The following is an 18,354-nucleotide window of genomic DNA, read 5'->3' as shown; positions in this document are numbered from 1 at the left end:
GAACGAGAAGTCCGATAAGCGATGTCCGATCCCTGTTTACATGCAGAGAGAATGCCGACAACGAACGACTTATCTAGGTGTTCTTATCCGACATCTCTTGTCCGTTATTGTGCCGATTTGTGTGCGAAGTAGATCGGATAAAGGTGTTTACATGCAGTTTAAAAGTCCTGTTGAAGTCTTATTCGTTTAGTTACCCGATTATGAGTCTGCATGTAAACGCACTGAGTGTCAGTATCTACTGCTGAAAGCTTTGAGGACAGAACTACACTAACACAATTTCATCATGACAACACAACACATGTGAGGACATGACAGTAGCCTATGTCCTATCAAACTATAAATGGATGCATACATGCGTGGCTGCAGGATACAACATTGACAATACAACCTACATACACTTTACACATGAATGGGTTGAATTCACATACTTAGAAAGGGCGCAAACACACACACACACTCGCACACAGCTTAGCTCAGAGCCTCCAGCATCAGACAGAGTTAGTGGAAGGAGACATGAGGTTGTTGCCATGGGGACCAGCAGAAAAGCAGAGTTTATTAGAGACATTGCTTTGTCTCTGAAGGAAAATCTGACTGAACGATCAGGTCAGTAACAACACACTACTATCTGCTTAAAGAAGGAACCTATCTGAATACATGTACACATAGTGTATATAGACAGATATTAGAAAGACATGTATCTCTTTTCAAGTCCACATACACACTGCCACTCAGCCATTCCTAAGAATTAAATTTTTATTTTTAAATAAATTACTGCTGGAACATGAATCATAGTCATTATTAAAGGAAGTGACTAATTCTGTAAGTGGGTCAAGATAACTGCGTTTGTTTTTCAGTGTAATTAACTTTAATTAAGGCAGAATTAAGCACTCCAAAATACATCAAAAAAATGACAGTGAAATACAATCCTTAAAGGAAAGATGGTTTGATTTGAAAAATGATGTATTATCCCTCTGGTAGACTATATTTGGTGTCAGTTTTGTCCCAAGGCTGTGTTTTGCTGTGACTGAAGCACTCACCTATGAGCTCCTTGTTCCTGACGTCCAGAGCCATGTTTCTGAGCGCGGTGGCCACGGCACACACCACCCGGTCATTGTCTATCCTCAGCAGCTCCACCAGGATGGGGAGGCCCTTCTCCTTACGCACTGCCGCACGGATATACACAGACCACTGGGGGCAAGACAGAGAGAGAGAGAGCATCAGATATTTGTCTTGTTGTTATTGCATTTTGTATTCAAGGACTTTTCTTTTATTTAGGGCTGTCAAATTAACGCGTTAATTTCGATTAATTAATCACAGAAAAATTAACGTGATTAAAAAAATTAACGCAGATTAATCGCACTTCTATAATGCCCTTTGACCCGGTGCAAAAGTGGTGCGCAGATGCACCCTGTAGCTTGCTGACACGGCCCGCACGGGTAAAAGGGAGAAAAGTACAGAGAGAAGGGGCCGAGGGCTCTATGGACGGTTTATTGGATGCTTCGGGCAAATAAGCATGAAGGTAGGAAGACATCTTACTTTATTCTCCGCAGTGTCTGTGCATTATTGATTTTGTGGGTGCAACAATAGGTTCAAAACAGTATCTCTCGATCTTCCTCCGTGTGTCTTAATTTTGTTTGCTAGCTGTCTCGTCTCCGCATAAACGGACACCCGCCCCGTGTGTGTGTGTGTGTCAATATTTTTGCCTATGACGACGATGGTGAATGAATCGGCTCAGTTGTGGGAGATGGAAAGTCGTCATTTAGTCTGCTTGTTTTTTTGAGAAAATTCGGCGCCAGTTCCTAATTTTCATGTAGAAACCTGACTGAGGGGAGGAGACAGAAGTTACAAGAGACGGAGAGCGAGAGAGAGAGAAACAAACTGTAGTAGGCTATACAGCTGTTTATAAACAGGCATAAAAGTGTCATAAAAGTATGCGATTAATTTAGATTAATTAATCACAGAGCCTGTAATTAATTAGCTTGACAGCCCTACTTTTATTACTTCTGTCGTATTGTGTTACATTATAATCAGACCTGCAAACTCATAGGAGGTGAAAAAGGTGACAAACACCCGTCCCTTCTAGGGGGGTCGGGTGTTTTTCGCTGTCCAAACGATTGGCTATTGTTAAATATCATTCACACAACCAGAGTTCTCCACTATTGCCTCCAATGTCCAGCTGGGTGAAAATAATAGCCAGCTGAGATCCCGACCCTCCTAGGGGGGTCCGGGGGTATGCCCCCCCGGGAGATTTTTTTTAAACTTTTTAAAGTGAAATGCATGAATCTGGTGCACTTTGAGAGGGAAATTAAGAGGCTAAATCTGAGGAATTTTGTGTGAACAAATAATTTGGAGACACTGGGTCGGATGAATTAGAAGCTTCTTGGATTTTCCATTAAAATGTTCATTTAAAATAAAATATTATGCAGGGTCCTCTGGGTTGGGCTTGGTGCTCTTTTTCTTTTATGGGACATATTTCTCTGTAATATAATGAATGCATTTAAATGCAGTGAGAGGAATGAAGCAGAAGAACTCTGTTGTCCAGCTATCTTTTTTTCCACAGATGAGGCTGAAATAGGTTATACAGTGCATGGGCATCTGAGCCCCATTTCCAAATGTTTTTAAATAAACTCAATACACACTGGACGTGAACGTGACGTGATCAGTTAAACTTGGATTACCTCCCAGATGAACTGATTAACCTTCAGTGCATCTTAGGCCCTTTTTGGTACATTTTGGTTTTTCATTTCACAACTGCTGAGGCTGTGTTCATGCAAATGGCTTCATATTTGGTCAAGGCTAATGTTTTCTGACCAATTTATGAATTTTATCCTCAATTCATTAATTTACACTATAATGCACTGTATATTAATTTTCCTCACACTCAGCCTCCTTGGCCAAAACGGCACCTCATTGACTCCCATTCAAACGACATTTTTTGACCCTTCTGCCAATAGCTGATAGAAACCAGATTGTTTTTGTTTTGTTTTATTTCCTTGCACTAATGTCTTGAAAATTTAAATTTTTTGTGTTTTTTTTTTAATTGCATCGGTTTTCTCTCATATACCATTGGTTTTAATTACAGGCTGAGATTTAATATTGCTCTCCTCTGCTACTAGCCACTGCAGGCCACATGAATAAATTGTTTCAGCTAAAATGCTCTCTCTGTATTCTTAGTGATGGCATAGTATAGTATAGATGTGTTTTTCGACAAATAAGTGTGTGTGCGTGTCTGTGTGTGTATCCAAACACGGACACTCAAATTCACATAGAGAAAAACAGTTCTGTGTAAATCCATAAAAACTGCATGTGTTGATCCCATGGTCAATTGAGGTTAAATACATGAATTTGGTAATATTAGACATTCATCCTGTTCTTATACCTTGAAATTTTACATTTTTACTATTTTACAGCTGATGCGTGAATTTCATCCTTATAGGCCTGAAGAGCAAAGATACCCCTAGTGGAAACGAGGGAACTGTGATTCATTTTGTATTGTTATCAGTTGTAAAGGCTATAGGCAGGACTTAATTCATAAAACATCTGAAAAAATCATAAAAATATAAAATTTCAAGTTATAAGAGCAGGATGAATGTGTAATATTACCATATTCACAAACTTATCCTCAATTAACCATGGGATCGAAACATGCTGTTTTCATGGATTTACATTGAGCTGTATTTCTATGTGAATTTCACTATCTGTTATTTGATACACACACAGGCACATATTCACAAATACATATTTGTTGAAATACACATATACACTACTCTATGCTATTATGAAGAACCCAGACAGGGCATGTTATCTCAAATATTTTATTCATGTAGCCTGCAGTGGCCTAAGTAGCAAGGGAGTGCAAATTTACATTTTAGCCTGTAGTTGAAACACTGGCATATGTGTGAAATTAGCAACAACTAGTAAAAAACACAAAAAAATGGAAAATGTCAAGACATTAGTACAAGGAACCAAAAGAATAATAAAAAAATCAGTTTCTCTCATCTTTTGGCAGCAGGGTCAAAAAGTGTGGTTTTAATAGAATTCTGTGTGCCGTACAATGGCCCTTAATGGAGGGCACATTTTAAATCTTAAATAGCAAAAAGAATAGAAATGCATTCAATTCAATATTATTGTTAATTCTTGACATCTATCACACTCTTCTAATCCCACTCAAAAAAATCCAATTTAGACTAATTATTATTTAGCTTTTTACTTTTTGTGTTTTTTCTTTAAAAAAAACGAGTGACTTTTTCTAAAACAACTGTAATTTAAAGGGTTAAAATCCTTAAAATAAAGATGAATATGGTTTGTATGGTGAGGACTCGAGTTGAAAAAGAAAGTTATAAAAAAAAATTGTGGAAAAATACATTCATGTTATTTTTATCTACATATCAATTCAAAGTGACATCTTAAGCGCCGAAGGAGGCTGAGTGTGAGTCTTTTTTTAAATCTTAGATATAAAAAAATATAAAAATGCATTCAAATCAATTTCATTGCACATTTTTTACATCTATCACACTCTTACAATCCCCCTCAAAAAAATCCAATTCAGACTAATTATTTAGCTTTTAATTGATATTTTGTGTTTTTCCATTAAAAAAAACGAGTGACTTTTTCTAAAACAACTGTAATTTAAAGGGTTAAAAACCTTAAAATAAAGATGAATATGGTTTGTATGGTGAGGACTCGAGTTGAAAAAGAAAGTTATAAAAAAAAATTGGTGGAAAAATACCTTCATGTTATTTTTATCTACATATCAATCCAAAGTGACATCTTAAGCGCCGAAGGAGGCTGAGTGTGAGTCTTTTTTTAAATCTTAGATATAAAAAAATATAAAAATGCATTCAAATCAATTTCATTGCACATTTTTTACATCTATCACACTCTTACAATCCCCCTCAAAAAAATCCAATTCAGACTAATTATTTAGCTTTTAATTGATATTTTGTGTTTTTCCATTAAAAAAAACGAGTGACTTTTTCTAAAACAACTGTAATTTAAAGGGTTAAAATCCTTAAAATAAAGATGAATATGGTTTGTATGGTGAGGACTCGAGTTGAAAAAGAAAGTTATAAAAAAAAATTGGTGGAAAAATACATTCATGTTATTTTTATCTACATATCAATCCAAAGTGACATCTTAAGCGCCGAAGGAGGCAGAGTGTGATTTTTTTTAAGGATGCACTGAAGGTTAAATTATTGGGCTATTAACTAGGCTATCTAGATCAAAACATTGTATTATTATTTTTGTATGATATAATAATATGATGTTAATATCAAACACACAAACTAAAAAATAAAAATAAATTGGGGGGGCGGGGGGGCTGTCGGTCGGCTCTGATTGTGAGCGCACTGCAGACACTTCATTTCTGCAATGTGCGCTCATTAAACTGTCAGCTTCACTTAAGAGTCCTGTGTGGGTCAACAGTGCAGTGCAAACTATGCAGCATAAAGTTATAACATTCGTCTACGACCGTGATGTTAAATCACCTTCACACAAAGTCTCCGCCCCAGCAAAGCAGCGAGTCGATCGCTGTGACGGTGAAAATCACCGGGACCCGGGAGACCCAGTGAGCGAGTGAGACGCCGCTCAGAAAAAACTCTGTGGTTTGATGGATGAAATCAGTCGGGGATATCCTGCCCGTTAACTTTGTCTACGGGAACGGCTTCCGCGATCTTTTTCTATGTCTCGAGTCTAAAGGCCAGGACACACCAGCCCGATAATCGCCGTCGTCAAAAAAAAAGACGAATCTGTTTGGTGTGTGCCGTGACGTCGGCCGACGTAGAGGTCGTCGGGCTTGTTTTGAGCCTGTCGGCCGCCGATTGAACATGTTCAATCGGCGGCCGACCGTCTTTCATTTGGAGCAATTTGATTGGTGGAGGGCTAGCGAATCAGTGAAGCCCGGAAGTGAGGCGGGTAGCACAAACAGCTAACAACAGCTAGCCATCGTTTTAATGTGTTTGTTCGTTTCGTTTTGAGAGTACTCACATGCATCAACCCTTGTTGACTGCTCGACACCATACTCGACACTCTCTGCTAAAAATTGTGCTCTTATGGTCCATAAATATAAATACGTATTTCTATCTATGTTTATGCTCTAGAGAGATGTCCAATCATTTCCGGCTTTCGTATTTTTTCGGGCCACAATACAGATTAGCGCCGCCTGCTGTTGTGGAGACATTACGTCCCGCGAGCGTACGGAAAATAAACAGTCGTCTCGGTGTGTTCTTTAGCAGCGACGGGAAGCTGGAGCTTCCTGAAACGGCCGACTCCATTTTTTTTGACGACGGCGATTATCGGGCTGGTGTGTCCTGGCCTTTACAGAGAGCCATGTCGGCAAACTGACAGCGCGACTAAATAAAGGGACTGTAGGCTACAGTGAGCTGCGTCCCTCCGTATAGTTTCTGTTTCAGTAGGCTGTTACATTAACCTCTGAAGCATTGACAGTGTTTAATCAAAGCCTCTAATTTTTTATTATCAAAAGGGTTTTGATTGAGACTTTTAGCCAATTCTAAAGTCTGAACACACAGCGGCAGCAGTGATGCTTGTGCCCGATCTTAACGCTGATTGGACAATACTCATGACGTCTACCAAAGATGTTTTATTGCCAAGATAACGATATTCCCTTGTCTCACACTACGGTAACTCGCCCACACAGTCCAGTCTGGGAAGCGCTGGCTGACTTCTCTGGCAGCTGCCGCTACCCCCACCCCCCCCCAAAAACAAAAACTCTTCGGATCTATACGATTCACGTGGGTCATATATTTTGATTCTAAACGGCGATTTTCGCCGAAAAGCGACGAGTTTGCAGGTATGTATAGATAAGTCAACAATATAGCTGGTGAGATATTTTACTCTGGCTGACATTTCCATCCTGAGAGACGTTATGAAAGAATTGCATTGCTAAAGAAAGAATTTCAAATATTTTTTGGATATTATCATCTAACAGAGATTGACACTTGAAAGTGATTTCTTGACCTTTTAAAGGTCTGTCTGACATTTATTTAAGTCCGATAACCGTCTTTTAGATGCCGTTACATTGAAGTGTTGATTTCAGAGAGATTTTTTGCCAACCAAATGGGACACTCGTTTTATGAGAGCATTTTATAAAGGGCCAGTGAGTAACATTTGATATCCCACAACATGAAATAACCAGAGAATGGGGTTCTTCGGAGGTGTTAGCTATTTTCGCTGTGTGACCGGCATTTCCCATATCTTTCATAACACTTTTTTGGCACCCTTGGGGAATGTCAATACACTCTTTTGCAGATGCCCTTTACTGTACTTTGAGTCCCTTATTACCTTCCAGCTGCCAGCAGCCAGGTTCTGCAGAGCCCCAGCTGCTCCCTCCAGAGTGTCCGGGTTGGAGCACTCCGACAGCAGGGTGAGGTAAGGCTTGACGATGGTGGGGTGCCACAACATCTGGATGCCTTTCGGGGGCTCGGCCAAGTCTGGAAAGGGGCCCACGCCATCCCACTGCGGAGGAAAAGATATAGAGACAAGATTCAGAATGGAAATAGCTTCTTTTTTTTTCGTGTGTGAGGCATGTTTTTTTTTTTGGTTGCCTGCATTGTCCCCTCAGGCAAGAGAACAGGGAAAGGGAAGGAGAGAAATGTACTATTTATTAACAGTGCATAAATAAATTCATTCATCTATTTGTGAAATGCGTTCATCTATCTCCTGTAAATGAAATCTGACATTTTCTCATGCATTGATGATACATTTTGAAACGATACACACTGTGCGTCAATATTATCTCAGGCATAGCTACATTTACTAAAAGGGGGGATGGGAATGGGGTTGGGTAAAGGTCACACAGACACAAAAGTACAGTTTTTCTGCAAACAATAGCTGTGTTATAATCTTCTTTGTTAATCATGTTTTTTGTTCTAAGTATCTCACTGCACATTTGAGTCTGTGCACTGAGAGCTACATAAAACTAAACGACCCTCTATGCTTAAATGTAGCGGACCCGTCCTGCTGTGTCTATTAATACAACTGTCATGTCCCCGCCATGCTTCCTCCTTGTTTTCATCAAGAACCCTGTGTTCCAATACCCAAAATTCCATGATATTTAGTATGGCAGAAAAAGATTTAGGATGTCCCGGTTCTTGTGGTCAGATTTAGCATGCTTGAAAATACCCTACTACATGTATGCCTACTACATCTGGTCGAGATTTTTAGTGTTGAAATCAGCGTGCTGTTTGGGCGATTCTGACCCAAAATCCAGTGCGCAGCGGAAGTGACAGAGCCTCCATATGAAAACAACCCGGGATGCGACGGATAAACTGTATAAGCAAGAGGCAAGATCAAGGTGCAATGTTATGATGATATAAATAAGTAAAAGTATGACCCAATTGTAGCATACTGCATGATAACTAGATTATTTTTAGTAGTATGTAGAATAGGAAAAAGAAAGAGTATGCGATTTGGAACGCACAGTCCAGTTGTTTCATATGTTTGGTATAGAAAGAGAAAATCATCCTCCCTCCATGGTGAATGACGTACTAGCACATGACATCTGTATAGGAACTGCAATATTGCCAACAAATCTCGCCATCTTCCTAGTTTGTATTTGACCTCATTATTTTACTATTTCCTCTTTCCCCTCTCTCATCCTTTTGTACTTCCCTAGCCCCGCCCCTTTCCCCCATAACTTCCCTTCTTCTCTCTCTTTCTATCTCCTCTAATTACCCCACAGTTGATAGAGTTTTGCCCTCTTCAGCAAGCTCCCCATACGCTACTGCATGCTAATCACCCACAGCTGCTCTTGGAGAGGAGATAAACTGATAGGGGGGGGAGGAGTTATATTTTGTGTTATGGAGAGGTTATGATTTCACCCTTTTACAATCTGATCCATAGAGTAAATTTTAAGATCCCTTATCTACCTGGTTCTACAAACAGGGATTGTTGAGCGATTGCTTGCAAAATGGAGGTTGAAGCCCATTTACTTAAAAATAAAAATCATTGAAAAAAATATTTCCTAGTAAATAAAGGATTAAAAAAAGCATGCAGCGATAATGAGCAATTCCCCCCACTCATGATCCATCGGAAGTGTTTTTTTTTTTTTTTTTTCAATCCCCCCTCCCAATCTTCACTAGAAGTTGTAAAGACGTGTCTTCCACTCAAGCAGAATGTGATGCTGATTGCTAATTAGCATGAGAAGAGGTTAGAGTTTATACTCCAAGGGTGCTGTTTGGTGTATGCCAATTCCACAACTAGAAGAGTGCTCTCTTTTTTTCATGAAACCCGGTTGGCAACAGATGGATAGATGCCGAAAATCAAGATATAAATAATAAACCAGCTCTGTATTTGTCATTCTGAGCACAGGCAGTCAGAGTACTGACATTTGATCATGGCTTTATCTCTAAGTTCCAACTATGATCCCCCTGAAAACCTTTGCAGCATGCTTTTGATAAAGTGTTGCATGGCACAACAAAATCATATTAAATTCAGGAGGCACATATTTGTAATAGCATATTTCCTCTTAATGTAAGTAACCTTATATTCTGGAGACGTGACATTACATAATTCAGGTGGTTAGGTGAATATCCGTATACTCAATGTGAAAAACAACTGTGAATATCATGAATATCAAAGAAAGCCGTAGTGCATTCATAAATATTCATTTGAGACCAAACCAACTTAGATGAACCTTGTAAGCAATTGTTCCCTAACCCTGGAAAAAAGCACAACACTGCGTTATACAAATTTGAGTCACTGAATCCCTTTCATTTGGTACAACAAGAAAAAAACAAAGACGCTTGACGGATAAGAAAAATGATTTAAATTAATAAACATCCTGGTTTGGACAGTGTCTTGTAATATACACGCTGTATAATAAAGGCTCAAAATAACAACCTTGTATCTGTGCAAGTGTTATTATGCCTTATTGTTTAGTCCTGACCATGGAACACCCACCACTAAAACCACAAAGTCAAACAAACAAAAGGCTAATTCCTCATGCTTTATGCAATCTGTGTAAATGACAATCTTGTTCAATCAGATAGCATATTGTTGTGCAATAAGAGGGTAAGAGAAATATAAATGTTTGGCTTTTTACAAGCCTTGTGAGTCTATTCTCCGTGTGGTATTCTTTTCCTAAATGGTTTCAATAGGAACGTCCACATGATAACCTCCTTTTTAATGAGTAAACCAATTAATAACCCAGACACCTTTTTTAACTACAAATCAACTACACTGCATATAGGGGTTTTCAATAATTTTCTTGATTTCACTGTATTCAAAATGGAGGATATCGTCGTATTCATGTATTGCTGCAGCAGTGCAGGGGAATGGGCTAATGGGGACGGTAAGATCAGTCAACGATCAAAGCACATATTGAAAAAAAACACCCAGCTCACCACCACAGAGCCTAGAACTACACACACTTCCGTCCTCTGATGAAACTGAATTGGTGTCATACTAGCAGCAATAACACTCATTAAGCCACAAAAGCATCATTGACATAAACAAAACAAAGCTAACAGTTGCTTTAATTGTTTTTGTTTCTGATTCCTCCTTTGATGAACTATAGCATTCACACGTAGGGGCTCAAATTTGAAGGCTCTCTCGACTCTCTCTCTCTCTCTTTCTCTCTCTCTCTCTCTCTCTCTCTCTCTCTCTCGCCATTGAGTTTGTGGACCTGGTAAGCTGTACGTTTACATGGCGTTGGGAGAAAATCGATGTATTGTTATTATATTATAAAATCAAATTTTTATTTCGAGCTAACACACCCAGATAATGAAATAGGCAGTCGAGCTACTCCTTCATTTATCAATCGGACTATGACAGGCACTCTGCACATGCTCCACAGATCCCCGCCCGGGACTATGACCCAGAAGTAGAATAGCAACAATCAAGGAAGAAGATAACCACTCAACATCGTGCCAATTTACCACTTGCTATTGCGAACCGTTATCCGCCTGGCTGCTAACTTCTGTGACGTAATATGTCAACAGACAAAGGGTCCAATGCTAACGAGCTCAAAGCGGCTGAAAGGGGGCATATCACCACCCTTTGCAGCGCAGTCAGACATACTTTGGTCAATAAATCGTTTCCCCTCCTGTGCTTGTATACTGGTACAAGGAAGGACAGTAATCCAATTAAATGGCTTGGTGGAACTAGAACCTGACTATGCATGTAAACGTTCTGTCTATCACCGCACCAGGGGCCTGTTTCAGGTAGCTGGTTTTGAGGCAACCCAGAGTTTGTTCGCTCTGAGTTGGTGGAAACTCTGGGTTTTCCGTTTCAGGTAGCAGGTTCAGTGCAACCGAGAGTCAGTTACTGCGGCAACATACGCCGTGGGTCTAACCTGCTGGATAGGTGGTTAGACCTACCCTGAGTTTGTTTTCACTTTACGCTGCAGCTCCGACTGAAGAAAGAGTGTCACTGTCACACGCGTCCCTGTACAGTTTGAAGCAAAATCACTCTATAGAAATCTCCATCGGGATGTTTTTATCATTTCCTGATGATTTTACGTTTGACCAATCATTTATCTGATCAGTAGCCTTGTTCTCAGCCCTCGGTCCGTTCATATAGGCGGCCACCTTACACATCGTGACATGCTCTACATTCAGATTAATAAACCTATTTGTAGCCTATTGTATGTTTTTTAACGTCTGTGCCACTGAACAGATTTATGTCAGGTGGATTCATGTAGGCTAACGCTGCGGCTGCACGCGATCGTTGTAGTTCACTTGTGCGATCCTAAAGTCACAGACAAGCCTCGTTAAATAGCCTAATATGAATATAAAAATGATATAATAATTTAAACTGTGATCACTTGAGGAAAATGGATCTGGTAATAAATCAATCAGGCTCTTCAATGGAAACTGTCACCTAATGTGTCTTGACGTTAATGTATTTCACTCCCCATTTAAAAGAAGCGACAGTCTGTTCTGTTTACTGCACAGTAGGCTTTAGGCACTGTCAGTAATGCTGTGCCGCGCCAGCTTTATTACTTTACAGCTGATATGCGTAACTTTTTAAGATAGACTATGGCTTCTCATACGGAAGCGAAATGATTATCTTGACAAAAAATGTTTGCTCTGTTTTTTTCTGAATTGCCGAGGAGATTAGATCAGAGTTATGAGACAATATCCCGTTAATTCTTCTCCATAGGCTACCATAAGCTCAAAAAAAGATTTCTTTTTTTCTTTTTTGAGAAGTGGAGAAGTGGGAGGATCAATCATTTGTTTCTTCTGTTTCCATGGTGAATCATGTTATCAGCGATCCATTGACGATGGCTTTTATGCACACGCTCCACCCAGAGTGAACACGCTCAGAGTTGATTAACCCAACGCTGATCCACTGTTCTGAAACCGAAAACCCAGAGTTGCTTATCAACCCTGCGCTCTGAGTTTACCAACTCAGAGCGCAGGGTTAAACCCAGAGTATGTAAAACCAGCTACCTGAAACAGGCCCCAGTGATCCACACACTCAGGTTTGATTGAGTAGCTATTTGCTGCTACTGCCACTACACTGGGCACAGCCAAGTGCTTCATTTCCCTGAGAGACCTGCACCGATGTTCACTTGCGTCCGGGCACTCGTTGAGTTTTTGAGTCTACAGTATTGAATGGGCCTTTGGGTGCATTCAGACTGAAGCAATGTTTCACTTTATTTGTGTGAGTTGAACACTTGGGTGTATTTGCAGTCCAAGTTTTCCTCACAACAAATACTTTATACGCAGATGGGACAGATGGTAAATGGCAACTTTTAAATCAGGCACTTATCCAAATTGCTTTATAAGGTTTTTGCTGCTCATTCACACACACATTCTAACACATACACACATTTTTCGCCAAAACACAAGAATCTCTTCACTCTTGCTGAGGTGACTTCACACGGCGGAAATTATTCTTTCGACCAATCAACGGACGGCAGTGTGTAGCTCCACCTTTTCGACACCCTTTCAGGCGGCTGGTACCCCAACGGAGGAGTACCGGAAATGGGAGCGGCTTAGAGCGGTTAGGCTCGCTTATATCCGTACCCTTCCCAACTGTTGGCAAATGGAAAGCCAAAATAACTAGACCCAACCGCTCCGACCTGACCCGCTCTACTCGGTGGAAACGAGGCATAAGTGCAATTTGGGGTTCAGTGTCTTACACATCGACATGACATTTTGACATGTGGACAGAAGGAGAAGCAGAGATGCTAGTTGTAGCATCAAAATAAGTTTACTTTGGAGAAAAAATAAATGTCAGCATTCATTCTAAGGCCATACACAGTACGTTAGCTTGTCTGGATATTCATCGGACAACTGTTTATAGAGGCATTACATAAAGATAAATCCACCATATTATGATCCGCATCGATCTGCAGAACTTAGTTAACACCCTGCCGAAATAAATAAACCCAAGGAATCTTTCGCCCAGGCAAGAATTAGAAAAATATAGAAACCGAATGTAAAATGTGATGCCTTTTTTCCCACTTTTCTAGTTTAAAACCATTAATTTCTGAGCTTACTGTGAAATATTATGGTGAAAATGGTATTTTCAATGGCGCAAATGGTGGCCATCTTGGAAAAAAAGGCGGACATTTTGGATTTTCATGTGGCTCGCGTTTTTTTTCTCCCACAAACCTTGGCCAAAGAGAAATGTACATGCAAGTGTCCCACCTGGTCGTGTCCCTTCTTCTTCTTCTTCTTCTTGCCCCAGCAGCCGGAGCTCTCGGCGTCCTTCCCCCCGGTGTCACACAGCAGCCCGTCCAGCTCCTCTGACCCCCCCTGCTGGCTGTGAGACGTCTCTGCAGCCAGCCGGTAAGACAGGTTCCTCAGGATGCACACACAGTTCTCCACCGTCTGACCCAGGACGGAAAGGGAGGAAAAAGAAGTGTGGAGAGAGAGAGAGAGAGAGAGAGACATGAAGAAGGGACAGGTGGCAATAAGACAAACAGAAAAACACAAACTACAGACACACACAAGTGTATATGGAAATACTGATTAAGGGTAACCCCGAATAGTCAGATTTTTGACGATTCGATCGAGGGAGCCCCGATTCGTCTGACAATCTCACAGTCACATAGTTGTAAAATGTGGTTATGGAACAAGGTAGGGCTGGCCCGAATTATTCGAATATCCGAGTATTTGTTTGTTAAATTAGTATTCGGAGCTCAATTAAGTATTCGGAATATTCTTCTTCTTTTTTTTTTCCCAAAGGTAGCTCAAACTGCAGTATATTTTGTCAGCAAATAATATTTGGATACACAAGTTATAAAACAATTGTAAAATACAAATTAGACGTTAATTTAAAATATATTATCGAATTATTTGAACTTTGACCTAGTTGGCCGCTGCCCTTTCAAAGCGCAACCGGTGATATCAGCTGTAGTAGGCTACGTGATGTTACCAGAGTGAGGCAAACTAAAAGCGATACCAAGCGCAGGAGGGAGAGAGAGATGGAGGAAGAATAGATTGTGTTCCTAATAACTCTATAGGCTACCACAACATTAGCGCGATTTCGGAAGGAAAGGTAATGCTTGGCGTAATGCTAACGTTTGCTTAGCTCAGCTGTTTGTTTACATTCAGCGCTGCTATTGCCCATCATCAACCGTGACTTGCTTGCATCATGGCAATAGGCGGTTAATAATGGATATAATATGGACACAAAAGACTATCAATATTGGATCTTTGTATGGATTTATAAATCGCCGAAAAGATGCACGTTCCTGGATGAATTGATAAGCTCCTGTACGGGTTACGATGGCGCAGAGGACAGCTGATTTGGAACGGAACAACAGCTGTTCGCCTCCACGGGCAAAAAGTAAGGAACTCCGACTTTACTACAGTTCGAAAGTTATTAAAGCATCAACAAACTACGCAGCTTGCTGTCTCGGCTCACACACTCGGTTTCAGTGAGTACATTGGCATTATTAATGTTGGTTTGATGGTGTGTTTTTCTGGAACGAATATCCGAATATTCGCTCGGAAAAACCAATGAATATTCAAAGCCTGAAAAATGGCAATCGGGCCAGCCCTAGAACAAGGTTCAGCCTATTCCGGAAATATGGGGCAAAATCGATGTCTGACCTTACATGAATTTGCATGGTTTCTCCCAATAAATGGTGCTACATCGCCTATCGTGGTATGAAGATCAGTCTATTATACTGTTTCTGACATTTTGAAAAAACTTGAAGCCAATGTCGCAACTGAGAATATGGATCAATGAGCACAAGGAAAAGAACAGAAATCAAAGATGACTCGACTATAAGCAAGATAAGACTAGTCAGATTCAACTATTTAAATTCATGTTAGGGACATCACTTACGTATGCTGAATAATATACACTAATACATGTACATACATGCTGTGTGCATAATGCACACACACACACGCACACACACACACACACACACACACACACACACACACACACATACACACTAATCCTATTCTAAGTGGCAATGGACTCCACAGTCTCAGATCTTGTGAAGGATTTGTAAGGATTAAAAACTTTACATTTCAAACCAACATACACACACATAACAGCTTGACACTTTCTACACGTCAAACACATGTATGCATATTCAGTGGAACATATGCAAGCACGTGCACACAAACAGATACACATGGTCGCTCACATAAAAGCAGATTTCTTGCAAGTGATGTTTCTGTGTCACTGGCCATCTGGGTTAGGTAATACATGGTGCACTCAAGCTTGTTTTTATATACTGTATTTTGTACACACATATCAGCTTTAACCTTCAATGAACTTTTCTGATATTGTCCTTACAATTGGTGATATTTTCTTGAAATAAGACTTAATGAAAGAAAAGAAAATGTCACCAAAACTTATCCAGAAAAAATGCTCAACACTGTAGGTCTAAATATTAGAGGATTGACCCTTGTATTTATTTTACAGTGTGTGGTTTGTAGCTGCACGCCTTGGACATTAACATACAACCCGTGGGTAAACAACATATTCAAATTCATTTACATATACGCTGTGTTCATCGTCTGCAAAGACACAGATAAAACACATTTGCATATAACTCATGTATATTACATGAATATCATCACGAAGCATGGTTTACAATGCGAGTTTGTCGACATTTATTCACACACACAGACACACACACATGCACAAACACACACATACACATACACAGACACACACACTGGACTTTTCTAAAAAAAAAAATTAAGATTATTTTTTGGCATTTTCAAGCTTTATTTGACAGTACAGAGTTGAAATGGGGAAACAGAGAGAGAGGGGGGATGACCTGCAGTAATGGTCAACAGGTCGGATTTGAACCCGCAACCACTGCAATGAAGGCTGGAGCTAATATGGTACTCGCTCTATCCACTATGCCACCAGAGCGCCCCCACACACTGGACTTTTCAATGACATAATTTTTTATCATGGTGTGTATGTGTGTGAATTTATATTCCGGTGGTTTTGTGTGTGTGTGTGTGTGTGTATGAATAGCTAGAGGCTGTGAGAGTGTGTGTGTTTGTGGCAGTTAATAGTATGTGTGTGTGTGTGTGTGTGTGTGTGTGTGTGTGTGTGTGTGTGTGTGTGTGTGTGTGTGTGTGTGTGTGTGTGTGTGTGTGTGTGAGAGAGAGTTACCTTGCTGTCAATCTCGCTGCTACCCAGCGCCGTCTGGATGACGTAGAGCAAAGCGTCTGTCAGACCCTCACACTCCCTCATCCTCCGACGCGCCTCCTCTCCTGCAGAACTCACATTCCTGTGGCACACACACACACACACACACACACACACACACACACACATACAACTCATCAATGAACAGTACAACTAAAGCCGTTTCATGCTGCCATGATTCAAAATACATATTAGATAATACTCAGATCTGGAATCCTCATGTAGGTGTTAGAAAATCTGTACGCTGCAGGCGAAAACATACTTACTTCAAGTGGCTATTTTGCTCCCATAACATATATTATTTCATACTAGTATAAATTAAAGGTCCACAATGTTCATTTAGGTGTTTATTTTACTTGTCTGTTTGCGTCTGTATATTTCTCCTATACAACCATCTTTAATGGCCATTATGTCACCATCAGTTTTTTTTTCAAAACTCTAAAACAATAATCTCAGCTTCTAGAGAACTACTTACATCAACTAAACTTTCCATAATCATTCTTAGCAATATTCTGAAGGTTACTACAGAAGAATCTGTTCTTATGTTGTTAATTGTCGAATGCATTATATATAAAGACTTTAAATCTGGCTTTATTCAACATCACTCTGGCATTTAAAAAATAAATAAAAATTCATGTGAATAACCAACTGGCAAAATGACATGATATCTATAAGTTAAACATTCTACCCTATTCCCCTGCAGTGTCTCGCCTTTTAAAACGATATGGAGATGTGCCACTGCATCTGTATGTCTGTCTTTGTTACTATGAGGAGAGAGAGAGAGTCTGAGTGTAATGGCCTTCAAATGTCAGACTATTACAGATTGCTAGGAGACGCTTGTACCCTCGGTGTCAGAGAGAAATGGCACGGAGCTGCCAAAACACTATTAGTTCTGTTTGTTTTCCTATAGGTCCTTAATAACAACATCCAATGTTTAAGTCTCACATCTGTTTCTAATAGGTACAGGGTGGGGGCGGAGCTAAGCAGCTGTTATATAACACATTTTATCCCACAGGTTCGACAACACGTCCTTTATTATACATGGTCATTATGCATTTATGTACATTTCTTTGTGTTAATAACTTAATAATCCATTGGCCTCGAATTGCCTTTAGAGGACAGGAAAACACCAGACATGTCAGTAAGCTTTCAGAAGTGAATGAGTGAGAAAAAGCAAGCAGCTATGAATGTGCAAAATGTTAAGTGCCTCAGTAACACCCACACCAACTTGAATGAATATTTGTAGGAAGAGTCATGCAAACCCAATATTGACTCAGAGATTAAACTGGTGTGATTAATATTTTGCTAGTGTTGCCCCATGCCTGTCTTTATGGAATTTGATTTCCAGCCAGTGGTGGAGATCTGTCCCATAATCACATAATAAGTGATAGGGGAGCTGCCTTCGCAACCAAAGTACCAACCAATATTGTACATCCAGGACTGGCCTTCACTCAGTCCTTTAAGGCCCCACCATGTTAGTCTGAAATGTATGTACACACGAGAGGCCTGACCTAAAGTGGCATGCTCTGATGCATAAAATACAAAACACATTAGGGCCAGAGTTTTATTACATTACGAAAGCGCCAATGTTTTAAAGTCAAATAAATGCTGGAATTTCTTTTCAGGGAGTTTGCAAGCTGCTGTGTGTACCTTGAGCCTTGATGCAAGGTTAACTGAGTACACACGCGCGCACACACACACACACACACACACACACACACACACACACACACACACACACACACACACACA

The 18,354-nt window shown here is 40.1% G+C and overlaps 1 protein-coding gene across 4 annotated transcripts in view; it reads right to left on the bottom strand.

The window, feature by feature from the left end:
* ctnnd2b (catenin (cadherin-associated protein), delta 2b) overlaps positions 1-18,354 on the bottom strand; it is a gene marked incomplete at both ends in the record, with an annotated part of 130,470 nt that overhangs the window by 10,768 nt on the left and 101,348 nt on the right. For all 4 annotated transcript variants that reach the window (XM_080033444.1, XM_080033445.1, XM_080033446.1 and 1 more), the window contains 4 exons: positions 1,038-1,188; positions 7,255-7,473; positions 13,617-13,799; positions 16,567-16,684. In XM_080033444.1, the coding sequence (XP_079889570.1) occupies positions 1,038-1,188; positions 7,255-7,473; positions 13,617-13,799; positions 16,567-16,684 (671 nt within the window). The remainder of the gene's footprint in view (positions 1-1,037; positions 1,189-7,254; positions 7,474-13,616; positions 13,800-16,566; positions 16,685-18,354) is intronic.

The sequence above is a fragment of the Ammodytes marinus genome, assembly GCF_949987685.1.
Source record: "Ammodytes marinus genome assembly, chromosome: 9".
NCBI lineage: Eukaryota > Metazoa > Chordata > Actinopteri > Uranoscopiformes > Ammodytidae > Ammodytes > Ammodytes marinus.
The sequence above is the reverse complement of the archived record's forward strand: the minus strand, read 5'-3'. Positions and strand labels throughout refer to the sequence as shown.